At 51.3% G+C, this 27680-nt stretch overlaps 1 protein-coding gene across 1 annotated transcript in view; it reads left to right on the top strand.

The window, feature by feature from the left end:
• INPPL1 (inositol polyphosphate phosphatase like 1) overlaps positions 1–25937 on the top strand; it is a 60361-nt gene extending 34424 nt beyond the window's left edge. Inside the window, exons 8-28 of the mRNA XM_066588392.1 lie at positions 6404–6502; positions 6714–6858; positions 7075–7181; positions 8065–8167; positions 8324–8520; positions 8620–8737; positions 8814–8910; positions 10120–10258; positions 12983–13082; positions 13341–13429; positions 13518–13599; positions 13678–13767; positions 14018–14131; positions 14262–14350; positions 14888–14975; positions 18654–18809; positions 18893–18977; positions 19063–19212; positions 19677–20385; positions 20564–20691; positions 23734–25937. Coding sequence (XP_066444489.1) covers positions 6404–6502; positions 6714–6858; positions 7075–7181; positions 8065–8167; positions 8324–8520; positions 8620–8737; positions 8814–8910; positions 10120–10258; positions 12983–13082; positions 13341–13429; positions 13518–13599; positions 13678–13767; positions 14018–14131; positions 14262–14350; positions 14888–14975; positions 18654–18809; positions 18893–18977; positions 19063–19212; positions 19677–20385; positions 20564–20691; positions 23734–23824 — 2976 coding nt within the window. The 3' untranslated portion in view covers positions 23825–25937. The remainder of the gene's footprint in view (positions 1–6403; positions 6503–6713; positions 6859–7074; positions 7182–8064; positions 8168–8323; positions 8521–8619; positions 8738–8813; positions 8911–10119; positions 10259–12982; positions 13083–13340; positions 13430–13517; positions 13600–13677; positions 13768–14017; positions 14132–14261; positions 14351–14887; positions 14976–18653; positions 18810–18892; positions 18978–19062; positions 19213–19676; positions 20386–20563; positions 20692–23733) is intronic.
• Positions 25938–27680: the final 1743 nt, after the last annotated feature.

The raw sequence follows: 27680 nt of genomic DNA, 5'->3' as shown, positions 1-27680 counted from the left end.
CCGTGTACCCAATGCAGGACTCTGCACACCTGAGCCTGCAGTTCTCCCACAGGCTTCACTGCCGCGCCATTTTCCCGGCCTTCCACACTAATTTATGCCCCAGCTTCATCCTAGCCGCGGCAGTCCCGTGGGCGCAGGCCGTGCTGCCGCTGGTCTAATCACGGCCTGCACTCGGAGGGCCTTCTGCCTTTCCTCCTATCCTCCTGCAGCGCACCCAGTAACATACTTATTGGCTCCTACCTTCTCTTCTCACACAGCCCTCCTCCTCTTGACAACCTTCCTGCACTGGGCCCCACATCCTTCCGCAGCCTGCTGGGACCAGTGGTGCTTCTGATGTGCTCAGGCTCAGGCCTGTTCCCCTTCTCCTGCTTTCTTACAGTGCCCCTAGCAGTAGGCCATATACAAGCCGCTCGACTGACTACTGTCCGCTGGCCCTTGGCATCATATCCGACTCCAGAGCCTAAGGCTCCAGACAAGGCCCACCCAGAGGCCCACATTATGCGAGCTTTTGCTGCGGTACCAAATTCCGATACGGCAGTCTGCCTCGAGACAGGCAACTGGCAGCCACCTGTCCAGCCCTTGTTACCTGCCGAACCGGAATGGGCACGCTCTCTACCTTGGGTGGTACCTGACCTTGGTGAAGCATTCTTTATCATCACGGACAGGCTGGACCGCTCGATTCATCAACCATCACGAAGCGAGTTTGATGATAATGATTTTGCCACGCATGACCTGTCTCATGGTAAATGGGCTACAACCCCTCATCACGGCAATCCTCTAGCTCTCTCGCATCGGCTTCTTCCTCTTTCTGTGCAGCAATGTGCTCAAAGTGTTCCCACAGAGGTGAACGTTGCCCTGAAGGCCAGCTTTTCGTCTCTCTCTTGGATTTTGACCTGGACGAGGAACAGGTATCTAAGCTCTCTTGTCTGGTTGATATCCTGATAGTGGGGGTGAAAGAGACCCTTCAGGTGAAGGATAAGGCACCCGCTTCGTCTGTGGAAGCCTTTTCCTTCAGACAGCCAAAGTGTTCCCATCTCATACTGAGTTCGAGGATGTTGTTGGCCAAGGATTGGAACCTTCTTGACTTTGCCCCATTTTTGCTTGGGTCAGTAGGGCCACTACTGAATGGGCTAAGCAACTATTAGAATTAGAAGACCTTGCACAGCAGATAAGCCAGGCGGAAAATTTCTGTGTGAAGCCTCCCTAGATATGGACAGATTATTGGCTCGCACATAAGCCGCTTCGCTTTCCTCTCGCTGGACTCTGTAGCTCAATTCCTGGGCTCCAGATTCCACCTCCAAGCAGTCTTTAACACATCTTCCCTCCGTTAGCTCATGCCTCTTCAGTGCCAGACTAGACAAGATTATTTCCGAAGCAACTGGAGGTAAGCGTTTTCATCTACCACAATACAAGACCAGCCATGCGAGATCTATACAGAGGAAGAGGTCTCAGTTTCATCTCTTTTGCCACTCCAGCCCCAAAACAAAAAATCCTTGTAGGACCAAAACCGAAGACTCTCCTACAAACCACGTCCTTCCTGGCATCCCGAACGCAATCCTCCAAGTCCACTTCCACTTAATTCCCCGCATGAAGGGCAGCGCCCACCCGAGCCATCCAAGGTGGGGGGACGACTTTTCCTATTCAGGGAGACTTGGCTCGCTCGTGTCTCAGACGCCTGGGTTCAGGAGGTCATCTCTTCAGACTACGCCATAGAGTTTTCCGCCCGCCCCTCAGGTCACTTCTTCAGTTCCAGAATTCCGCAGTCTCCTTCAAAGGCCAATGTTCTGGCTCATCTGATAAACACTCTCCTCTCAGGGAGGAGTGTAATAGTCCCTGTTCTAAGCTGAGAACAGTACAAGGGCTTCTGTTTCAATCTCTTTGTGATGCCCAAGAAGGATAGCACCGTCCGACCGGGTCTGGATCTGAAAAGGTTAAATAAATACGTCAAGGTTTGACACTTCCATATGGAGTTCTTGAGATCATTGCGCCCATGGAATTGGGGGAATTTCTGTTCTCCATCAACTTCAAGGATGCGTATCTTCATATTGGCATCTATCCAGCACATCAACGATTCCTCCGCTTTACCATCCATTCGTAACCACTTCACCGTCCTTCTATTTGGGTTGACCACGGCCCCCTGAGTCTTCACAAAGGTTCTTAGATCAGTGATGTCTCTTTTACACTCCAAGGGGATAGTGGCCAACCCCTATCTCGGCGAAGGGTCCGACCCGGATGGACAACCTGAAGAGTCTCCATATCACACTAGACACTCTTATCCCGGTTTGGGTGGATCATCAACCACCCCCAGTCTTCCCTCTCACCATCGCAACGTCTAGACTTTTTGGGTCTCTCTTTCAACATGGTATGTACCTTTTGTCCTACTCCCGCTGCAGAAATTACATCTCCAGGTGTAGGTGCGCTCCCTGCAATCTAAAACTCTCGTGGGAGTGCTGGAGCTGATGATTTTCTCCTTTTGAGGTGATTCCATTTGGCCAATTTCACCTCGGCCTCCATTGCGCTATTCTCTCTCAGTTGAACAAATCTGGGGAGACTCTCGATCAAGAAATCCACCTACCTCTGGAGTTTTAACGCTCCCTTCTCTGATGGCTGGACTCTCCACAGATCTGAGACACTGTTTTCTGATGCTACACCGGCAGATACTCCCCATGGACGTTGGCCTACTTGGCTGGGAGGTATACTGTAGAAGCTTGGACCATAAGGGAGTCTTCCTTTCCAATAAATGTGTTGGAACTTCGAGCCATTCTCCTGTCTCTTCAACACTTCATGCCCTAGCAGACAGGTCTTCCCGTTCGGGTCCAAACCAACAGTGTGGCGGCTCTCACGAACATAAATCCCCAAGGTGGGACCCACAGCTTGGCAGTCATGGCAGAGGTCGAAAAAATCTTGACATTGCCTGAAGATCATCTTTCATAGAGACTTGGCGGTCCACATCCCAGGCGTGGACAACTGGATAGCCAATATTCTGAGCAGGAAAACTGTTGACCCAATGAAATAGGTGTTACATGCCCAAGTGTTCCAAACACTTTGCCAAAAATGCGGTCACTAGGATTTCGATCTGATGGCATCCAGAATAGACTGCAAGCTCCTGACCTTTGTGTCCAGGTGTCCGGATCCCGAAGCTCGAGCAGTGGATACCCTCGTAATTCCTTGAACAAACTTCCAGTTCCTGTACATCTTCCGCCTATTTCCACTCATTCTATGACTTCTCAAGAAGATGAAGATGGAAAGCCTTCTCATTGCCCCAGGCTTGCCTCGTTGCTAATGATATGTGGATGTCGTCGAGAAGATCTTCTTATACCAGGAACCCCGATTCCACCAGAGTTTCTCCACGCTTCGTTTCAGTGTCATTCAAACTTTGATACAGGTCAGAAAGCCCTCCTCTTCCATGGTTTACCATCGTGTTTGGAAGACCTTTTTTCTCTCTGCTGTGAACAGAGCAACTACCACCATTCTGTGCATTTTTTTTCTTCAAGAGGCTCTGAACATGGGATTAGGCCCCCCGCCCCCCATGGCGTCTAAGTAGACCTTTCTACAAGGAGTTGCTCACACCCGTTCTCCTGTCCCGGCTTGGGACCTGAATTTGGTCCTGGACTCATCCCTTTGAGCTATTACGCAACATTCCACCCTTGTCTTTTATCCTGTGATAGTGGCCATTTTGCTGGTGATTGTGTACATCCGACGGGTCTCTAAGCTTGCGAGCTTGTCGACCAAACCTCCATTCACCATCTTCCTTCAGGATTAAGTGATCTTGTGTCCTATTCAATCCTTTCTCCTTTCCACTTTCTCTCTGGAGTTTGCGAGGTTCTCCGCTGTGTTGTGGTCTTTTAATGTTTAAGTTGACTGTTTATCTCTCTCCTATCCTAATTGGCTGCTCCAACTGCTTGCATACGAACTGATTAGTGTGGTGCCTTCAGGAGGGGTATAGCTGGTAGGAGGAGCCAACTATTTTTGCTTAGTGACCGCCTCCTAGTGGCAGGAGCTATACCCTCGGTCTCCAGCTGTGTCTCCCAATGAAGGCGATGAGAAGCAGACTTTACAGTAAGTACAAAAATCTTGTCTATCTACAGTACAGAGCAAAAGTTTTAGGCAGGTGGGGAAAAATGCTGCACAGTAAGAATGCTGCCAAAATAGAGGCGTTAATAGTTTATTTTTGTCAACAAAATGCAAGGTGACTGAACAAAAGAGAAATGGGAATCCCATGGCATTTGGTGTCACCGCCCTTCGCATCAGAACCACACAATTTTTCTAGGTACACTTGCACACAGTCGGGGATTTTGTAGGTGCATGAATAACCAATTACGTCAAACAGATCATCATTTACATATGCAGGTTGAAACTCAGTCATTAACTAACAGAAACAGCTGTGTAGGAGGCTTATAACTGGTTGAGGAACTCTGCTACAGAGGTGAGGTTGTGGAAGACAGTTTCATATCACAGGTCATACACCATGACTAGAGTGATCACAGACACAAGGTAGTTATACTGCATCAGCAAGGTCTCGGGCAAAGATTGCACAGCAGCCTGGGGTCTCAAGATTTGCTGGTCAAGCTCTTTCGAAGAAGCACAAAGGACCGGGCACGTTGAGGACCGTAAACACAGTAGTTGGCCAAGGAAACTGATTACACAGCATGAGAGACCGATTATAACTTCCCTTTGAAATCCGAGGATGTCCAGTAATGCCATAAGCTCAGAACTGACAGAAACCAGCGAGACCCAGGTATTGTTTGGAGATGTCTGGCCAGAAGTGGTCTTCATAGGAGAATGTGGCTAAAAAGCCAAACCTTGCATATAGAAATAAAGTAAAAGAGACTCAACTATGCACGAAAACATAGGAACTGGAGGTGCAGAAAAATGGCAACAGGAGCTCCGGACAGAGGACTCGCATTGTAAAATACTTGGCTGTAACTAAAGGAAGTTTGTCCAATGAAGGGCTACAGAGCGGTGCAATAATGAGTGTCTGCAGGCAGCAGTGTATCACAGTGGAGAGCGGTACAGTAATGAGTGGCTGCAGGCAGCAATGTAGCATAGTGGAGAGCGGTATAATAATGAGTGTCTGTAGGCAGCAGTGTAGCAGGGGGGGAGGGGGAGCGGTACAATAATGAGTCTCTACAGGCAGCAGTGAAGCATGGAGGAGAGCGGTATAATAATGAGTGTCTACAGGCAGCAGTGTAGCATAGTGGAGAGCGGTATAATAATGAGTGTCTATAGGCAGCAGTGTAGCATGGAGGAGAGCAGTATAATAATGAGTGTCTGCAGGCAGCAGTGTAGCATAGTGGAGAGCGGTACAATAATGAGTGTCTGCAGGCAGCAGTGTAGCATGGAGGAGAGCGGTACAATAATGAGTGTCTGCAGGCAGCAGTGAAGTGTGGGGGGGGGAGAGGTACAATAATGAGTGTGCAGGCAGCAGTGATGCATAGTGGAGAGTGGTATAATAATAAGTGTCTGCAGGCAGCAGTGAAGTGTGGGGGGGGGGGAGAGGTACAATGAGTGTCTGCAGGCAGCAGTGTAGCATGGGGGAGGTTCCTTACAATTCTGGGGCTGCATTTTCAGCATATGGAGTTGGGGATTCGGTGAGGATTAATTATGTCCTCGATGCTGAGAATTATAGGCAGATACTTATCCATCATGTAATACCATCAGTGATTACTGATTGACTCCAAATGTAACGACCCCCAACATCCAGCCGATGTCATTAACAACTATCTTCAATGTAAGGAAGAACAAGGAGTCCTGGAAGTGATTATATGACCCCACAGAGCACTGATGTCACATCAGTCAGTCTGGGATTACATGAAGGATCTGAGTGAGCCGAAATCTACAGTAGATCTGGGCTTAGTCCTCCAAGATGTCTGGAACAACCTCTCTGCTGAGTGCCTTCAGAAACTGTGTGCAAGTGTTCTTCCATAACCTAGAAGAGCTAATGAGAGCGGTCATATTCAATACTGATGGGATTACATTTCTCGTTAGTTCAGTCACTTTGCATTTTGTTCATTGACAAAAAAATAAACTATTAATCCTCCTGTTGTTGGATTTTTTCTTACTGCGCAGCCTTGTCCCCCGCCTGCCTAAGGGTGCTTTTGCTCTGGGTGCCCGGCAGCCGTCCCGACGACTATTACAATGGTCGTTGAGAGAGGTAGAGTGCGCTGGAGATCCCTCCTGGACGCCCACCTCCCCTCATAGTGAACAGGTCGTCGTTCATAGAGGCTCAGCTGCCTGTTCGCCCGGAGCAGGACGTCCCTTTTTCGCTCAGTCCCTGTGGGGTTCTGCTTTGATTGCTAGTTTGGGCAATGTGTCGGCTGATAGCCCACGTAGAAGTACCATATCTATCTTGGCCGTCTCCTATCTGTCTCTCCTCGATGTAATCATTAGTTTTCCTCCTCAGGCCCTGAAAGCCTTGCAGGACATGAGTAACTCGGCGCAGTCGGCTCCCGTGCCGCAATCCTCCAGAAAGACCAAGAACATCCCTGTGCAGACCTTTGAGGTGAGCGCGGCCGCTGCAGTGCCCTGCCCCTGTCTTTAGGTGGACAGCGCACACACCTCTACACTGCTCAGGCTGTCCATGTAAAGCTACATAGAAGGGGCCGAGTGTAGACCCTCCTCTGTCCATCACACATATAGAGCCTGTGGACAGGGGGTCGCTGTACCTCCTATATGTCGGCATCCACATCTGAGGTCGCTGCTATCTCCTGCAGGTAAAACTCGACATGCTGGACCTCACCAAGATCGTGAAGTCTCAGAAGTACACACTGAGCGTGGATGTGGACGGAGGGAAGCTGGTGGTCATGAAGAAGGTGAAAGAGGCTCAGGAGGACTGGAACACCTTCGCCCACGACAAAAGTGAGTAGTGTTGGGTTAGTGAGGAACTGCTCCAGGCTCAGAGGTGCCACCAGGAGGCGGCGAGGGTGCAACACAACACTGCAGCCCCTGCTGGTTCAGTGTCTTCATGCAGTGATGCATGGCATTGTGAGAGATGTAGTGCAGCAGTCACCTATAGCATTTCTAGATCAGTCTGTAGATGTCTTATTAGAGCGGCTCCTATTTGTGTCCCTCCAGTCCGGCAGCTGATCAAGTCCCAGCGGGTGCCGTCTAAGCTGGGGATCGTGTTTGAGAAGGAGAAGGATAAAACCCAACGGAAAGACTTCATCTTCGTCAGCGCCAGGGTAAGCGCCACCGCCTGTTGTGACCCGGCTGCATGTGACACTTAACCTTTTAAGGACGCAACCAGCCTTGGAGGGTTTTCATCTCCACTTCTCAGAAGCCATAACTTTGTCTTATCCTCTGCCATGGCCGTACGAGGTGCGGGGGGGGGGGGGGGGGGGGGGTCACTGGCAGCAGTCGTAAAGACATATAATGGATTGTAGAACGCCTATTTTCCCACAGACGGAGGGCTTGTTTTTTTCGTGACAAGCTGCTGTTTTTGTTTGTACTATTTTGGATTTTTTGAGCACTTTTGTTGCATTTTTGGAAGGCGAAAGTGACTAAAAAATCATATTGGCTCCATTTTTTTGCTTTTTTCTATAACGTTTACCGTGCAGGAGATAAAGTGTGTTCATTTACGGGTCATTGCGGATGTGTTGATGCCTAACGCGGTGTGCGAAATAGATGTTTTTCATTTCTATGTCGCTGCAGGGGACCTGAATCTGCTATACTATGAGTGCATTGTTGTCCTAGCCCTCACAGTCCGTGGTCTGGTGTCCAGCTGCCACGGTCAGCCATCAGCCTTCTGGTGTAACATGACAGAGGGCCAATGACATTACAGAGAGCGTGCTCCCTTTGAACCGTTTACATGCCGAGATCAACATTGATTGCAGCATGCAAGGGGTTAACAGCAGGGATCAGCATTCTCAATGATTCCCGCTGTTGCCATGGGAGACTGGCTGTCCGTCGCAGCCTTCCATAGGACGTAAATGTACACCCATTCATGGGAACTGCCAGGCCCTGGGACCGGAAGGGGTTACATGGGTAGTGGTGCTGCCTTCACCTGTATCATCCTGACAGTGTAGTGGCGCTGCGTCCCATCATGGTGTCCCCTCCTCTCTGTAGAAACGAGAAGCCTTCTGCCAACTGCTTCAGTTAATGAAGAACAAGCACTCCAACCAAGACGAACCGGACATGATCTCCGTCTTCATAGGGACCTGGAACATGGGTGAGAACGAACATGAATAAATCTCCATGCCAGTAAAAGTAATGTATGTAGTATTGTAGTTATCACATTGGCCACTAGATGTCAGCACAGCATGTGGCGAAGCAGATCTCGCATTACAGCCTGCTGTAAAACTGATTGTCGTTATCTCTTACACAGGAAGTGTTCCTCCCCAGAAAAACATCACCTCCTGGATGGGCTCCAAAGGGTTAGGGAAGACGCTGGACGAGATGGCGGTCACCATACCTCACGACATCTATGTGTTCGGAACGCAGGAGAATTCTGTGGGCGATAAAGAGTGGGTGGACTTCCTGAGGGTTGTGCTGAAAGAGTGCACAGAGGTGGACTATCGGCCGGTACGTCCTGGGACGCGACTGTTAGGGAATTGCCCTGTAAGCAGTTGCCTGGTGTTACAGTGATTAGTGGTGTTATAATTCTTGTGCTGCCCCCTACAGGTCGCCATGCAGTCTTTGTGGAATATTAAGATCGTTGTCCTGGTTCGCCTAGAACACGAGAACCGGATCTCGCACATAAGCACGTCCAGCGTCAAAACCGGGATAGCCAACACGTTAGGTGAGGAGGTGCGACCTGTGTGAGCGGGACGGGAGGGACAAGATGGCCGCTGTAACACTGTCTCCTCTTGACACAGGGAATAAAGGCGCGGTGGGCATATCCTTCATGTTTAATGGGACCTCGTTTGGTTTTGTGAACTGTCACCTGACCTCAGGAAATGAGAAAACCGCCAGGTAACTCCCAGCATTCATTGCTACGTGATAAGAGTGCTAACACTGCGTCGTTGTCTGTAGTACGGATGTGGGCAGCTGATCGGAGAGGGACGCTCACTGCGCCGTGCGGTCATTTAGCATCCAGTCTCGCCATTTACATTGGGGAGGCGATTGTGTTGCAAAATCCAGATAGGTCTTTAGAAGTATACGTGATGTACAGGTATATATACCGGAGGCTAGAAGATGAAAGTGTCCTCCTGAAGGAGTACCACGGTCCCGCTGGGGCAGTGGTAGCGGCGGCAAGGTCCCAGTGGGGTGATGGCAAGGTCCTGCTGGGTCGGTGGCAGCGGCGGCGGCAAGGTCCTGCTGGGGCGGTGGTAGCGGCAGCAAGGTCCCGCTGGGGCGGGGGTGGCGGCAAGATCCTGCTGGGGCGGTGGCAGCGGCGGCAAGGTCCTGCTGGGTCGGTGGCAGCGGCGGCAAGGTCCTGCTGGGTCGGTGGCAGCGGCGGCAAGGTCCTGCTGGGTCGGTGGCAGCGGCGGCAAGGTCCTGCTGGGTCGGTGGCAGCGGCGGCAAGGTCCTGCTGGGTCGGTGGCAGCGGCGGCAAGGTCCTGCTGGGTCGGTGGCAGCGGCGGCAAGGTCCTGCTGGGTCGGTGGCAGCGGCGGCAAGGTCCTGCTGGGTCGGTGGCAGCGGCGGCAAGGTCCTGCTGGGTCGGTGGCAGCGGCGGCAAGGTCCTGCTGGGTCGGTGGCAGCGGCGGCAAGGTCCTGCTGGGTCGGTGGCAGCGGCGGCAAGGTCCTGCTGGGTCGGTGGCAGCGGCGGCAAGGTGCTGCTGGGTCGGTGGCAGCGGCGGCAAGGTGCTGCTGGGTCGGTGGCAGCGGCGGCAAGGTCCTGCTGGGTCGGTGGCAGCGGCGGCAAGGTCCTGCTGGGTCGGTGGCAGCGGCGGCAAGGTCCTGCTGGGTCGGTGGCAGCGGCGGCAAGGTCCCGCTGAGGCGGTGGTGGTGGCGGCGGCAGCAGCAGCATGGTCCTGCTGGGGCAGTGGTGGCACTGTAGCTTAGTAGGAAACCGCTATTATCCTAAGAGGAGGGGGTGGCACTGTTCTGCTGATGGATGGTAGTTTAGTCCAGCTGGGCAAGGGGTGGCACTATAGTGCTAGTGAGGTGGTGGCACTGTCCTCCATATTTTGGTCTCACATATAATCAAGCATCTTTCTCGTCTCTTGCGCCCCCCTCAGGCGTAACCAGAATTACTTGGACATCCTTCGGCTTCTGTCTCTGGGGGACAAGCAGCTCAACTCCTTCGACATCTCCCTGCGGTTCACTCACCTCTTCTGGTTTGGGGACCTGAACTACCGTCTGGACATGGACGTGCAGGTGAGGCCGTCGCTGGCCGTCTTATGTCCCCTTTTTCAGCTTGCAGATGTATATTACATGGCAGGATGTGCTGCAGCAGCTGTGTCTCCTCCTCATGGAAACGCCTCTTCCTTTATGTAATTATTCATTAACCCTTCAGACGCCACATTGATACATTGTATGGCCGGGATATACTTGTAGTTGCAGCGGAGCGCAGATGTCAGGTGCAGGTAGTGTATAATAATAATAGTCTGTATTTGTATAGCGCCAACATATTCCGCAGCGCTTACATAGACAGGGGGGATACAGAAAGACAAAAGTACAAACATTACAGAACCACGGTTACATAGTAATCAGCTGATGGAGACAATAGGGGTGCGGGTCCGGCTCCAACCAGCCTACATACTACAGGTAATGGGGTGATACAGAAGGTAAAGGGGCTGGAGATGTGCACGGTATGGCGGGCTGGAGATGTGCGCGGTATGGCGGGGTGGAGATGTGCACGGTATGGCGGGCTGGAGATGTGCGCGGTATGGCGGGGTGGAGATGTGCACGGTATGGGGGGGTGGAGATGTGCACGGTATGGCGGAGATGGAGATGTGCACGGTATGGCGGGGTGGAGATGTGCACGGTATGGGGGGGTGGAGATGTGCACGGTATGGGGGGGTGGAGATGTGCACGGTATGGGGGGGGTGGAGATGTGCACGGTATGGGGGGGTGGAGATGTGCACGGTATGGGGGGGTGGAGATGTGCACGGTATGGGGGGGTGGAGATGTGCACTGTATGGCGAGGTGGAGATGTGCACTGTATGGCGAGGTGGAGATGTGCACTGTATGGCGAGGTGGAGATGTGCACTGTATGGCGAGGTGGAGATGTGCACTGTATGGCGAGGTGGAGATGTGCACTGTATGGCGAGGTGGAGATGTGCACTGTATGGCGAGGTGGAGATGTGCACTGTATGGCGAGGTGGAGATGTGCACTGTATGGCGAGGTGGAGATGTGCACTGTATGGCGAGGTGGAGATGTGCACTGTATGGCGGGGTGGAGATGTGCACTGTATGGCGGGGTGGAGATGTGCACTGTATGGCGGGGTGGAGATGTGCACGGTATGGCGGAGATGGAGATGTGCACGGTATGGCGGAGATGGAGATGTGCACGGTATGGGGGGGTGGAGATGTGCACTGTATGGCGAGATGGAGATGTGCACTGTATGGCGGGGTGGAGATGTGCACTGTATGGCGAGATGGAGATGTGCACTGTATGGCGGGGTGGAGATGTGCACTGTATGGGGGGGTGGAGATGTGCACGGTATGGCGGGGTGGAGATGTGCACGGTATGGCGGGGTGGAGATGTGCACGGTATGGCGGGGTGGAGATGTGCACGGTATGGCGGGGTGGAGATGTGCACGGTATGGCGGGGTGGAGATGTGCACTGTATGGCGGGGTGGAGATGTGCACTGTATGGCGGGGTGGAGATGTGCACGGTATGGCGGAGATGGAGATGTGCACGGTATGGCGGAGATGGAGATGTGCACGGTATGGGGGGGTGGAGATGTGCACTGTATGGCGAGATGGAGATGTGCACTGTATGGCGGGGTGGAGATGTGCACTGTATGGCGAGGTGGAGATGTGCACTGTATGGCGGGGTGGAGATGTGCACTGTATGGGGGGGTGGAGATGTGCACGGTATGGGGGGGTGGAGATGTGCGTGGTATGGCGGGGTGTAGGGTGAGGGATGCTATACACACAGACAATGGTCAGACATTTAGCCGTGTGACGGCAGAATCAGTATGACTGCAGGAGGTGGTTGATGGCGGCTAGCAGGGATTGCAGTCAGTAGGTCAGGGAGCATGTTATCAGGGGGAGTACAGAGGGGTTTGTTTAGGGAATTCGGTATGCCTCCCTGAAGAGGTGCGTTTTTAGAGCATGCCTGAAGTTCTGCGAGTCCTGGATTGCCCGGGTATCCTTTGGTAGTGCGTTCCAGAGGACCGGTGCTGCTCTGGAGAAGTCTTGGAGGCGGGAATGAGAAGTTCGAATTAAAGGGGCGCTCAGTCTGGTTTCATTAGCAGAGCGGAGAGCCCGGGCTGGGTGATGGATTGAGATGAGGGAGGCGATATAGGGGGGCGCTGCGCTGTGGATGAGGGATACAATATAGGGAGCGCTGCGCTGTGGATGAGGGATACAATATAGGGAGCGCTGCGCTGTGGATGAGGGATACAATATAGGGAGCGCTGCGCTGTGGATGAGGGATACAATATAGGGGGCGCTGCGCTGTGGATGAGGGATACAGTATAGGGGGCGCTGCGCTGTGGATGAGGGATACAATATAGGGAGCGCTGCGCTGTGGATGAGGGATACAATATAGGGAGCGCTGCACTGTGAAGGGCTTTGTGGAGGAAGGTAATGAGTTTAAATTGAATTCTGTATTTAACGGGCAGCCAGTGCAGTGACCGGCACAGGGCAGAGGCATCCGAGTAGCGGCTGGACAGGAAGATGAGCCTGGCTGCCGCATTCAGGATGGATTGGAGAGGGTAGAGTCTGGTGCAGGGAGGCCGATCAGCAGCGAGGTGTAATAACCGAGCCGGGAGTGGATGAGGGCGACAGAAAGCATTTTTAGCGTGTCTGCGGTTTAATGATGGTATTAAGTATGGCGCACATCGTGAGTGCAGTTCTGGCGCCATTTTTCTTGACTCTTGAGCTTTTTTGTGTTCGTGTCATTTTCTTACAATCTTCCCCGATTTGCAGGAGATCCTGAATTTTATCAGCCGCAAGGAGTTCGAGCCCCTGCTGAAAGTCGACCAACTCAACCTGGAAAAGGAGAAGAACAAGATCTTCCTGCGGTTCAGTAAGACCCGATCCCCGTCCCAGCACACTGCCTCCCCCAATTGTTTCATGGCACTATGTTCTCCCGCTTCCCATCACACTGTTACCCCGCCCAGTCATCCCATGGCACTATGTTCTCCCGCTTCCCATCACACTGTTACCCCGCCCAGTCATCCCATGGCACTTGCCCCCCCACAGCACTGTCCCCTCCACATCGTCCAATCGCACTACTCTCCTCATCATCCCATCTTGACCAGCTGCATATTTGGCTCTGTTGCAGGTGAGGAGGAGATCACGTTCCCCCCCACGTATCGCTATGAGAGGGGCTCCAGGGACACGTACGTGTGGCACAAGCACAAACCCACAGGGGTGAGTAGTCACCGGACCGCCTCGTACCTCCTAACAGGATATTGACCTTGGATCCTGGGGTTGAGCGTCTCGCTTTTGGCTCTTCCAGGTCCGGACGAACGTCCCTTCCTGGTGTGACCGGATCCTGTGGAAATCCTACCCGGAGACGCACATCATATGTAACTCCTACGGTGAGCGCGGATTCCTCGTGTAAGCAGTGCATTGTGGGTACACATGTCCAGATGTCATCTCTCTCTTGTCCTCCTCAGGATGCACTGATGACATCATGACCAGCGACCATTCTCCGGTGTTCGCATCGTTCGAGGTCGGCGTGACATCACAGTTTGTCTCTAAGAAAGGTGGGTAGATTTATGGCCAGATGTTCCATGGCGGCTCCGTCTGCCCTCGTCCTGTGAGCTGACGCTCTGCCCTCGTCCTGTGAGCTGACGCTCTGCCCTCGTCCTGTGAGCTGACGCTCTGCCCTCGTCCTGTGAGCTGACGCTCTGCCCTCGTCCTGTGCGCTGGCGCTCTGCCCTCGTCCTGTGCGCTGACGCTGCGCCCTCGTGCTCTGCCCTCGTCCTGTGAGCTGACGCTCCGTCTCCTGTGCAGGTCTCCTGAAGCCATCGGAGCAGGCCTACATCGAGTTCGAGAGCATCGAGGCCATCGTGAAGACGGCGAGCAGAACCAAGTTCTTCATCGAGTTCTATTCCGGATGTTTAGAAGGTGAGCGGATCCTGGAAGTGAGCTCCAAAGTAAAGCCGCCATAGAATGTGCTCCGCCTCCCCCGCCAGGGCCCCGGGCTCAGTGCGGGGCCCCTGCTGTACCCATAGTAAGGTCTCCTGTCCTCCAACAGAGTACAAGAAGAGCAGCGAGAACGACAGTCAGAGCATCGACAACGTCAACTTCCTAAAGGTCCAGTGGTCATCGAGGCAGCTGCCAACTGTGAGTGACCAACACGTCTGCAGAACATCGCTCCCTCCATCTCATTACAGATATACCCTGCAGATTATTACACCACTGACCTGTAGAGATCTGCAGAGCATCACTCTGTCTGCTCTACCTCCTGATACATAGTGATATACCCTGCAGATTATTACACCACTGACCTGTAGAGATCTGCAGAGCATCACTCTGTCTGCTCTACCTCCTGATACATAGTGATATACCCTGCAGATTATTACACCACTGACCTCTAGAGATATGCTGAACATCGCTCTGTCCGCTCTACCTCCTGATACATAGTCATATACCCTGCAGATTATTACACCACTGACCTGTAGAGATCTGCAGAACATCGCTCTGTCTGCTGTACCTCCTTATACATAGTGATATATCCTGCAGATTATTACACCTGTAACCTCTAGTTCAGCAGGTAGCTGTGATGTCTTCATCCTGCCACCAGGTGGCGCTCCTCTCTGCACTATTGATAGCATCCGGTACAGACCTGATGTAATTCCCGGCTGTGTCCCCCTCTTACAGCTGAGGCCCATCCTGTCTGAGATCGAGTACCTGCAGGACCAGCACTTACTACTGACGGTGAAGTCCATGGACGGATACGAGTCGTACGGTGAGGAACGCGCCGCTCATAAAAGCTCTACAATACATTATATGTACCGATAAAATCTACAGCTCGACGCGCCAAAAGCGCCCCTCACCCGGCCGTGACGGAGGGAAAATACAAAAGGCAGATGAAAATACCCCAAAAATTATATCCTTAGGACCTAAATGGGGTGCGTCATTAAGGGGTTAACAAATCTGTGTAACAGACGGTCCGTGTTGCCCATAGCAACCAATCAGCGCAGCATTCGTTTCACTCCCAGTGTGCGGGATGTGACCTTGGCGCGGTTTGCCATCGTCGGTTCGGTCCGTCTTGCTGTTAGATTTGGGTCTTGTTTATCAAAACTGGAAAGTTACACAACGAGGATTAACCCATTAATGGCGTAACGATTTTTGGAGGGTTTCTGTTTTTTCTTCTTGCCCCTCTTTGTTTTCCCCGGAGCGCTCTGCGGGGTCTTGTGTGCGCGTTGAGATGTAATTTCATGGCTGCCATACCGCGGTGCACACGGATCTTTTATCACTTTTATTGTGTTTTTGGAAACAGAAAATGCATTTTGGCTCCGCAGGAAAAAAATGTGTTCAATATATTGTCCATTACGGTATTAATGAGATCGTATGTGGGGGGGGGGGTTAAATAATGGTAAACTGCATGGAAATTTTCTTGTTTTGTAAATTTTCTGTCCCATTAGGGAGATATGAACGCTCAGATGATACACTGCAGTACTGCTCTACTGCAGTGTATAATAGCTTAAAGGAGATGTCCCGCGCCGAAACGGGGTTTTTTTTTTTTTAAACCCCCCCCCCCGTTCGGCGCGAGACAACCCCGATGCAGGGGTTAAAAAAACCACCCGCACAGCGCTTACCTGAATCCCGGCGGTCCGGCGTCTTCATACTCACCTGCTGAAGATGGCCGCCGGGATCCTCTGTCTCCATGGACCGCAGGGCTTCTGTGCGGTCCATTGCCGATTCCAGCCTCCTGATTGGCTGGAATCGGCACGTGACGGGGCGGAGCTACACGGAGCCCCATAGAGAAGAGGAGAAGACCCGGACTGCGCAAGCGCGGCTAATTTGGCCATCGGAGGGCGAAAATTAGTCGGCACCATGGAGACGAGGACGCCAGCAACGGAGCAGGTAAGTATAAAACTTTTTATAACTTCTGTATGGCTCATAATTAATGCACAATGTACATTACAAAGTGCATTATTATGGCCATACAGAAGTGTATAGACCCACTTGCTGCCTCGGGACAACCCCTTTAAGACCTTCACTGGCATCCGGTTGCCATGGCAACTCATGAGCCCTCTCTGATTTCATGACATACCTTCCTCAATTAACCCTCACTGTCTAATATCTAATCTGTCTCCCCTCCCTTTCAGTTTCATCCCATTGCTTCTAGTCTTTCCTTGTGCAGATGAGAATAGGGCTGATCCCTCTGCACTGTGACAGCCCTTCAGATATTTGTAGACAGCTATTAAGTCTCCTCTCAGCCTTCTCTTCTGCTAAACATTCCCAGAGCCTTTACCCGTTCCTCATAGGACATGATTTGCAGACCGCTCACCATCTTGGTAACACTTCTCTGAACTTGCTCCAGTTTGTCTATGTCTTTATTGAAGTGTGGTGCCCAGAACTGGACCCAGTATTCCAGATGAGGTCTGACTAAGGAAGAGTAGAGGAGGCAATGACCTCACGTGATCTAGACTCCATGCTTCTCTTAATACATCTCAGAATTGTGTTTGCCTTTTTGGCTGCTGCATCACATTGTTGACTCATGTTCAGTCTATGATCTATTAATATATCCAAGTCTTTTTCACATGTGCTGCTGCTTAGCCCAATTCCTCCCATTCTGTATGTGCTTTCTTCATTTTTCTTGTCCAGATGTAGGACTTTGCATTTCTCCTTGTTAGATACCATTCTGTTAGTCGCCGCCCCCTGTGCAAGCTTTTCTAGATCTTTTTGAATCCTCTCTCTCTCTTCCCTAGTGTTAGCTATCCCTCCTAGCTTTGTGTTGTCGGCAGATTTGATCAGTTTCCCATCAATTCCCTCCTCCAGATCATTTATAACAATGTTGACCAACACTGGGCCCAGGACAGAGCCTTGTGCTCCCCACTTGATACATTCTCCCACTTGGATGTGCAGCCATTTATGACCACTCTTTGATCACTCAGCCAGTTGTGAATCCACCTAACAGTTGTCCTGTCAATCCCAGATTTGGTCATTTCTTTAATAAGTATGGTATGAGATACTTTGTCAAATGCTTTACTAAAGTCCAGATATACTATATCCACCGCATTTCCCTGATCAACCCAGTCGGTGATTCTGTCATAGAGGGAAATTACATTAGTCTGGCATGACTTGTTTGTTACAAACCCATGCTGGCTCTGGTTTATTACTCCATTCTCATCCAAGTACTTGCATACAGGCTGTTTAATAATCTGTTCAAAGATCTTTCCTGGTATAGAAGTCAGGCTCACGGGCCTGTAGTTTCCTGGATCCACCTTCTTCCCTTTTTTGAAGATAGGGGCAACATTTGCCCTTTTCCAATCTTCTGGGACTTCTCCTGTTCTCCAGGGATTTTCACAGATTATGGTGAGTGGTTCAGCAATTACCTCCGCTGCTTCCTTCAGTATCCTAGGATGTAATTCATCTGGACCTCGAGACTTGAATTCATGTAAGTTAGCTAAGGGTCCCCTCACCATCTCTGTGCTTACAGATAGCCTGCATTCTTTTATTCCCCCAATAGCACGGGGAATATCAGCTGATGTTCCATCTACTTTCTGAGAGAAAACGGATACAAAATAGGAATTTAATAGTTCTTTCTTCCCAACATCATTCTAAACCAATTCACCATTTTCATCCTGTAAGCATCCAATAGCATCTTTGCTTTTCTTTTGCTTTTGACCCCCAAATCCTTTTTATTGCTTTTGGCCTCTTTTACAAGCCTCAATTCATTATCAGCTTTAGCTTTTCTGACACTATCCCTACAGTTTCTGCAGACCGCATTATATTCTTCTTTAGATATTCCCCCTCTTTCCATTTGATAAACATATGTTTCTTCCTGTTTATCATGTGTACAAGTTCTGTGTTCATCCATCCCGGTCCCTTTAAATGCTTCCCATTCTTCCTTCTTTTAGGGATTGGTAATGATTGTGCTTTGAGAATCTTATTTCACAATATTTCCCAACCTTCTTGGACATTTCTGTCCTTAAGAACATCCGGCCATTGGATTCTTCCTCTTTCTGAGTTCATTGAAATCTGCCTTTCTGAAATCCAACCTTGAGGTCTGAGTCTTCTCAGGTCTTCCTCCCCTTGTTATCCAACATCCAAGGATATCATGATCGCTGCCTCCTAAGGTCCCAGCCACCCTTACTTCCTCAACCATTCCCTCCCTGTTGGTAAGAATTAGGGTCAAGATGGCAGATCCCCTTGTTTTCTCTTCTACCTTCTGGAAGATCACATCAAGGGGTTAAAGGAGCTGTTCCATAAAAACAAGTTATCCCCTATCCAGCTGATGGGGATAACCGGTAGATTGACGGTCCGACCACCGGGACCCCAGCCGGGACCAGCATTCACTCCTGAGTGCAGCGGACCCTTGTTCTCGGGTGGGGGGTCCCAGCTGTCGGACCAGCATTGATGTCCTATAAAGAAGGGCACATATACACGTCACGTGTCCTTGTTATTCCTCTGACAGGCGAATGCGTCATTGCACTGAAGTCGATGATCGGCAGCACAGCGCAGCAATTCCTGACTTACCTGTCTCACCGCGGAGAAGAGACGGGTAACATCCGGGGGTCTATGAAGGTGCGGGTGCCCGCAGAGCGCTTGGGAACCAGAGAACGCTTGTACGGTAAGAGGAGTAAATGGCGCGTCATGAGGGGGGAGGAGTTTGGTAAAGCGGTGTCACGTGACCTGACTCTTCTCTTCCTTCAGAATGGATCAGTATCGATAAAGACGAGACCGGAGCCGTGAAAGGGAAACCACCATCCATGTCCCGCCCCAACCATGAGTACACCAAGTAATGCCCCTCCCACACTGCGCCCCCCCCCCAAACTTGGATTTATGATGTCATCGATCCATTCATGTTTCCCTTCTGATCCTAGATCGACCAGCAGGAAGCCTCCTCCGGCCGAGGCGCCGGCACCCACGCTTGGAAAGCTGTTTGAAGAACCTGAAAAGGGTGCAGCTCATGCCACCGGCCGCCCGCCTGCTGCACTGCCCGCCACCACCAAGGAGGACCCAGCGCTGGCACGGTGAGTCATACTGAACCCGAAGCACTTCACATCTTATGCTGTAGTCACCTCCAGAGCTGCATTCACAATACTCCTGGTTTCATTAACGCTTCCATGCTGCAGTAACCTGCCTTTCTCTGCTCTGCTGCAGTGCATTGTGGGAGTTGTAGTGTTTACTTCGGACACTGTGTGGAAGTGTAAAGAAACAACTACAAATGCAACGCTTGTCTGCTCAGTGCTGATGAATTTCAAGTTGGAGCTAGCAAAAACGCAGCTTTGGGTGTGACTGCAGTTGGACATGTTTAACCCTTTCAGGATCGCCTACTGTTAGCACACAAGTCCTCATACGGCTATAGCGGTGGAAAACTTGAAGTTATGGCTCTTGGCAGGCAGGGATAAAAATGAAAAAAATTGTCCTAAATTGGGTTAAACTGCCCAATTGTGACTGCAGCTCTGGGTGTGACTAGTGTCTGTTACCTCTGCAGGTGTAAAATGGAGGCGCAGGCAGAAGGCGACGGACTTGGCTTGAAGAATAGCTTCAATAACCCCGCCTACTACGTCCTGGAAGGCGTCCCCCACCAGCTGTTACCCCCCGACGGGCAGGCGTCTGCTCCCTCTGCGGCTCCCAAGAACAAGGTCCAGATCACGGTTCCAGCGCAGCAGCGTCCGTTCCAGCACAGCGCCAGGAGCGAGGAGGCGTCGTCCGATGAAGATGGCGGCACCCTAAATCTGCCTCCCCCTGACTTCCCGCCCCCTCCTCTCCCAAAGGCTGCCGACTTCGAGATGCTGGATAACCCTTTCTACATGACGTCCAGCGAGCTGCACTCCAAACCGTCGGAGGAGGCCGATCAGCGCAAGGTCCGGGTGGGCGTTACCTTCAGCGATCCCCCTGAAACAAAGTATCACCCCAAAACCCAGGGCCGGCCGCCTATACCAACCCCCCAATCCTCGTACATGGTGGAGACTCACACCGCGCACCAGGACGACCGCTCCTGCTCCGTGCTGCAGATGGCGCGCACGCTCAGCGAGGTGGACTACTCAGGGAGCAAGGCGGAGTCCCAGAGCCGCTCGGCCCACCTCATGTCCGGGAAAAGCAAGATGGAGCTTTCCCCCCGCAGCATGGACTTCAGCCGCCCCCTCGTCTTCCCACCGCACTGCATCCGGGAGAGCATCCAGGAAGACCTGGCCGAGGAGGTAGGAGGACCACGGGCCCAGCGCTGAACAGGCGCCCCCTCCTGTCACCAGTTAGGTCTGCTGCTGGGTGACAACCGGTAGAGCCGCAGGCACCGCTCTCACCAAGGTTGTCGCCCAGCAGTGGGGCCGCCATCACCTGTGTGTCGCTCTTATCATCCTCTCATCTTCTCCCTTGCAGGCTGCGTACCAGGGGGGTCGTAACTCGCTGCAGGGCTCCAGCGTCGGAGAGTGGCTGCGGGCCATCGGGCTGGAGAGATATGAGGAGGGGCTGATCCACAACGGCTGGGATGACCTGGAATTCCTCAGGTGCGACTGTCACAGGAGCGCCAGCGCCAAACTTCATATGTGTATATATAATAGTATACAGCCAAAAGTATGTGACCCCCCCCCCCCCTCACAGATTTTTCAGCTACTCTGCTTGCAAACAGTTGTCTAAGGTTGGATTCACACGAGCAAATTACACATGTAGGTGGCCAAATGGCCCGGCCCGACCGGACTCGGAGAAACTTAGGGAATTGCACAATGTTGGCCCACAGCGGTCCGGCGTGGTCAGGGGATCTGTAACATCAGGTATAAAGGAGAGGGGCACACAGGAGATCCCAGTACAGAAACCATCAGATGCCACCAGGTGTAGAGCTGACAACGGGGTCTGGTGGGGGAATGACTCCAGGTGTAGAGCTGACAACGGGGTCTGGTGGGGGGATGTCACCAGGTGTAGAGCTGATAACGGGGTCTGGTGGTGGGAGGTCACCAGGTGTAGAGCTGACAACAGGGTCTGGTGGGGTGATATCAGCAGGTGTAGAGCTGACAACGGGGTCTGGTGGTGGGGTGATATCAGCAGGTGTAGAGCTGACAACGGGGTCTGGTGGTGGGGTGTCATCAGGTGTAGAGCTGACAACGGGGTCTAGCGGTGGGATGTCACCAGGTGTAGAGCTGACAACGGGGTCTGGCGGTGGGATGCCACCAGGTGTAGAGCTGACAGCGGGGTCTGGTGGGGGGATGTCACCAGGTGTAGAGCTGACAACGGGGTCTGGTGGGGGGATGTCACCAGGTGTAGAGCTGACAACAGAGTCTGGTGGTGGGATGTCACCAGGTGTAGAGCTGACAACCGGGTCTGGTGGTGGGATGTCACCAGGTGTAGAGCTGACAACGGGGTCTGGCGGGGGGATGTCACCAGGTGTAGAGCTGACAACGGGGTCTGGTGGGGGGATGTCACCAGGTGTAGAGTTGACAACAAGGTCTGGTGGGGGGATGTCACCAGGTGTAGAGCTGACAACAAGGTCTGGTGGGGTGATATCAGCAGGTGTAGAGCTGAGAACGGGGTCTGGTGGTGGGGTGTCAGCAGGTGTAGAGCTGACAACAGGGTCTGGTGGTGGGATGTCAGCAGGTGTAGAGCTGACAACAGGGTCTGGTGGTGGGATGTCACCAGGGGTAGAGCTGACAACGGGGTCTGGTGGTGGGATGTCACCAGGGGTAGAGCTGACAACGGGGTCTGGCGGTGGGAGGTCACCAGGTGTAGAGCTGACAACGGGGTCTGGTGGGGTGATATCAGCAGGTGTAGAGCTGACAACGGGGTCTGGTGGTGGGGGGTCAGCAGGTGTAGAGCTGACAACGGGGTCTAGCGGTGGGATGTCAGCAGGTGTAGAGCTGACAACGGGGTCTGGCGGTGGGATGCCACCAGGTGTAGAGCTGACAGCGGGGTCTGGTGGGGGGATGTCACCAGGTGTAGAGCTGACAACGGGGTCTGGTGGGGGGATGTCACCAGGTGTAGAGCTGACAACGGGGTCTGGTGGGGGGGATGTCACCAGGTGTAGAGCTGACAACGGGGTCTGGTGGGGGGGATGTCACCAGGTGTAGAGCTGACAACGGGGTCTGGTGGGTGGGATGTCATCAGGCGTAGAGCCGCCGCCGCCGGGGTTATGCAGGAAGGTGGGGAGGAGATGTCATCGGGTGTAGAGCCAACGACTGGGTCTGGTGGGGAGGTGGGGATTAAAGGGTGTGTGTCATTGGGTGTAGAGTTGACGACGACGGGGGTGGGGGGGGGGGGGTGGAAGTCATTGGGTGTAGAGCCGCCGACGGGGTCTGGGAAGGGTGAGGGGGGTCCCCAACCAATCAGTACGGGACATCACAGCTTGGCGCCATGTTCAGCGGGACCTCGTAAACTGACAGAACGTGGACAGCGAAGCCTTGTAGGACTGTGAAGACATCACACACATCGTCTGCCCTCGCTCAGGGGGTCTCACAGGACATTGGCATCCATCAGTACCAGAACCCTCCGTAGGGAACACAAATGGCTGCACGGAGCTTCTGGGCCTCAACCCCATCCAACATCTATGTGATGGACACTGATTGTGAGCCGAAGCTTCTACCCCAACATCAGCGTCCCCCCAGACACCCCAAGATGTTGTGGAAGCCTTCCTGCAAGAGCGGGGGGCTGCCGGAGCGACAGAAGGAGCCAACGCCTTATCAATGCACACGGGGGCTTCACCAAGCGGCTCACATACTTTTGGCCCTATAGTGTATGTAGGTGTTGGTAGTTGCATGTTGTTCACCACTAGGTGGCAGCAGCGCGCCCGCGGATGTTATACGCAGGGTGAGACCCACTAGAGTTCTATTGCCAAGCTGCATGGCCGCCTATTGATTGCTGGTTGTGTAAACGGAATCGTGCGGATCACCTCTGTGTCCTGGCTTCCTAATCTAAACAAGCAGCGCTGCAGTGTAAAGCATGGTGGGTAGAGACAGAGCCGTATAACCGCCTACTGATGGTTGATTGTGTGCAGGTCAGATCTGTGTATTATGTTATATGTGATTTATTATAACTGTTGTATTAAATACAAGCAGGAGTGCACATAGCAGTATATACTGACACCTGGCCCCGCCTCTTATCGAGGCTCCTCCCGTCCACCTTTGTGCAGCCCGTTTGCTGATGGCCGGTTTCTCCTTGTAGTATATAAGCTTTTTTCCTTACTGTAATCACCTCTCTGTGTCCGATGTCCTCATCTAAGTAAGCAAAGCTGCAGTGTAAAGCATGAGGCAGAGAGAGCAGCAGCCTGTATAGTGAGATTAGAAGTGGGGTTCAGGCTGCAATGGACAATGCAGCAAAACTGGAGTCCGTAGCATACAGCAGTGTAAAGCATGGGGGAAAGAAGGAGCCGATCTGGCAAGTAGTGAGACTCCAGTAGACAATGCAGATCTACAGCGCTGCAGTGTAAAGCATGGGGGAAAGTCAGCTGCCCAGACAGGAAGTGGGTGGCAGACTCCAGTAGACAATATAGCTAAGCCCCGCCCACAATGATGGTCGCAGGACTTTCCGCTCCTCTCTAACGTGTTCCGCTTTGTGTCTTGCAGCGACATTGTGGAGGAGGACCTGGAGGAGGCCGGCGTGATGGACGCCGCGCACAAGAAGACCATACTGGACAACCTGCAGCTCAGGAAATAACGGCGCGCCCCGCCCCTCCTCCGCGTGTTTACAGTGCTGCACCTTATCTGGCCCCGCCCCCGGGGGCCGCCATCACTAAAGCCTTACGCAGGATATTCCTGCGGCGCTCATGCTGCGTTGCTGGACAACGGCGACGCCCCTCCCCCGTCCTTCTATACATTTCTATAGATTTGATGTGTTCTCGTTGGTCCGGTTACTAATTCCCCGCGGTCGGTCGCTCCTCGCCGCCGCCGGCTCGTCTGTTTGTACGTTTTTCTATATATTTAATACATTTTTCACATTTCAATGTTAGACCAGAATGGCCGCCGCGCCCGGACAGCATCGTGCCTGGTGGCCGTCAGCCGCCATCTTGTCTACCGCTGGTGCCTTATAAATGTTATAGCGGGATGAGAACCCGCGCTCCTTGTTACGCTGACACTGCGGCGGTCGCGGCGCCCTCGTTACATACAGAAGGGGCTAATTAAAAGTCTGCTTAAACAAAAGGGAATGGCGCTGCGCGGGCCAATCGCATTTCATGTCGCTGGATTAGGAGCCATAATCCCCAGCTGTCATGGCGGATGAACGCAGCTGCGAGGACAAGGCGTACAGGACGCTGCCCCCTGCTGGACTGGGTGGACAGAATATACCTACAATGTATAATCTGCTTAGATAGGAAGCAATGATGGCGCAGTGGGCGGAGCCTGAAGAACAGGACGCCTTCACCCTCCTGGTCCGGAGTCCTTTGTGCCTCACTATAGGCAATCGCTAGGGCAGACCTCCGCTGGGGAGCAAGTGCAATCTCCCTAGGATTGTGATCATGAGTTATATCAGGGCTGATGCTCCAGTCCCAGCCAAAGCTGTATTCACCATTCTGCTGTTTCATCTGTGTCTTCTACTCCAGTTACCACCAAAGCTGCAATCTGCATTCTGTTACTTTTCATGTCTTCTACTCTGATTTTGACCAGAACCGCATTCACCATTCTACTAGTTCTTCATGTCTTCTACTCTAGTTATCACCAAGGCTGCATCCACCATTGTCTTATTTCATTGTGTCTTCTACTCCAGTTACCACCGCGGCTGCTCTCACAGTTCTACCGCTCCATCACATGTTCTACTCTGGTAACCGCAAAAGCTGTATACACCCTTCTGTGTTTTATTATGTCTTCTACTCCAGTTATCACCAGAGCTGCAGCCACTGTTGTGTAATTTCATTGTATCTTCTTCTCCAGCATTCTAAATTCTGCCATTTCATCATGTTCTCTACTCTAGTTACCACCAGAGCTGCATTTTCCATGCTGTTGGCTCAGCTTGTCTTCTACTCCAATTACCACCAGAGCTGCATTCACTATGTTTTTAGGCAGCTCTCACACATCTGCTGTATACCGCCCCCTGCTGGTTCAGTTTCTGTTGTGTTGCACAATGCTGTCAGATTCTAAGTCGTTTTCGGCACATCGGATTTCAGCGCAATATCTGTGTGACCAGGAATCGGCGCTGTTCATACTTGTGAACGAGGCTAAAATCTGCATGCGGATCGGCAGCCGCAAAAAAGAGAATCTGACACTAATTTCCTCATGCGAATAGAATTGGTCACTGCCAAGAGTTGTGAATGCAGCTTTAGATGTGACTGGAGTCGAAGACATTGCGTGACTGAGGATCAGGACACAAAAGTGGGAGGAGCAAGTGTGTGGGAGGAGTATTTCTCGGTCATATAACTTCTGGTCACCGGTAAGGACTTTGGATTCACCAGTCAATAATAACATTATCACATAACCTCTTACTGCCCCAAATAGAGCGCTGCCATCTCGCCAGCTGCCAGCCTCCTCTATGATCTGCCCGCGCCCAGCCCAGGAGTTAAAGGGCCATGTATGAGCAGTCGCAGGGGGCCGTGTACGCCTCTACTGAGCGGAGGGTCTTGTATGTTACAATATTGCTGTGGGAGGCTCGTTTACCAGTGTGGGAAGTCCTGGCCACAGCGCCCCCGGTGCTTGACATGGGTAACGAGCCCAAAAATAAGGGAAATTAGACTCATTCCTGGTTAGAACTGCACAGACTCCATGTTGCCGTCAGGCTGCACTAATCTGACTGTATGTTACTGATTGATACTTGTTTGACAATAAAAAGAAATCAAACAAAAGTGTCTGCAAATAACCGAGCGACCGAATGTGACCGCAACATATCAGAGCTGAGCGGGGTTTAATGGAGAGCTCTGCACCCCATAACACCCCACAAAGCAATCGTTGCTGAGTGCAATGAGCTCACACGTTCAATAGTAGCGTCCCTTTACTTTTATCCAGTGTGCCTCTCATTATGCCTCAACGGCATTGCACTGTATACAAGATGGGAGAAAGCTGCTTTCTAATTGCTGCCTACTCACCTCAAATACAAGACTAACTACCATAATACTGCCCCCTATGTACAAGAATATAACTACTATAATACTGCCCCCTATGTACAAGAATATAACTACTATAATACTGCCCCCTATGTACATGAATATAACTACTATAATACTGCCCCCTATGTACAAGAATATAATTAGTATAATACTGCCCCCTATGTACAAGACTAACTCCTATAATACTGCCCCCTATGTACAAGACTAACTCCTATAATACTGCCCCCTATGTACAAGAATATCTCCTATAATACTGCCCCCTATGTACAAGAATATAACTACTATAATACTGCCCCCTATGTACAAGAATATAACTACTATAATACTGCCCCCTATGTACAAGAATATAACTACTATAATACTGCCCCCTATGTACAAGAATATAACTACTATAATACTGCCCCCTATGTACAAGAATATAACTACTATAATACTGCCCCCTATGTACAAGAATATAACTACTATAATGCCGCCTCCTATGTACAAGAATATAACTCCTATAATACTGCCCCCTATGTACAAGAATATAACTACTATAATACTGCCCCCTATGTACAAGAATATAACTACTCTAATACTGCTCCTATGTACAAGAATATAACTACTATAATACTGCCTCCTATGTACAAGAATATAACCACTATAATACTGCCCCCTATGTACAAGAATATAACCACTATAATACTGCCCCCCTATGTACAAGAATATAACTACTATAATACTGCCCCCTATGTACAAGAATATAACTACTCTAATACTGCTCCTATGTACAAGAATATAACTACTATAATACTGCCTCCTATGTACAAGAATATAACCACTATAATACTGCCCCCTATGTACAAGAATATAACCACTATAATACTGCCCCGTATGTACAAGAATATAACTACTATAATACTGCCTCCTATGTACAAGAATATAACTACTATAATACTGCCCCCCTATGTACAAGAATATAACTACTATAATACTGCTCCCTATGTACAAGAATATAACTACTATAATACTGCCCCTATGTACAAGAATATAACTACTATAATACTGCCCCTATGTACAAGAATATAACTACTATAATACTGCCCCCTAAGGACAAGAATATAACTACCATAATACCGCCCCCCTATGTACAAGAATATAACTACTATAATACCGCCCCCCTATGTACAAGAATATAACTACTATAATACCGCCCCCCTATGTACAAGAATATAACTACTATAATACCGCCCCCCTATGTACAAGAATATAACTACTATAATACCGCCCCCCTATGTACAAGAATATAACTACTATAATACCGCCCCCCTATGTACAAGAATATAACTACTATAATACCGCCCCCCTATGTACAAGAATATAACTACTATAATACCGCCCCCCTATGTACAAGAATATAACTACTATAATACCGCCCCCTATGTACAAGAACATAACTACTATAATACCGCCCCCTATGTACAAGAATATAACTACTATAAT

This window comes from Eleutherodactylus coqui, chromosome 1 (assembly GCF_035609145.1).
Source record: "Eleutherodactylus coqui strain aEleCoq1 chromosome 1, aEleCoq1.hap1, whole genome shotgun sequence".
Lineage (NCBI taxonomy): Eukaryota > Metazoa > Chordata > Amphibia > Anura > Eleutherodactylidae > Eleutherodactylus > Eleutherodactylus coqui.
The sequence above is the reverse complement of the archived record's forward strand: the minus strand, read 5'-3'. Positions and strand labels throughout refer to the sequence as shown.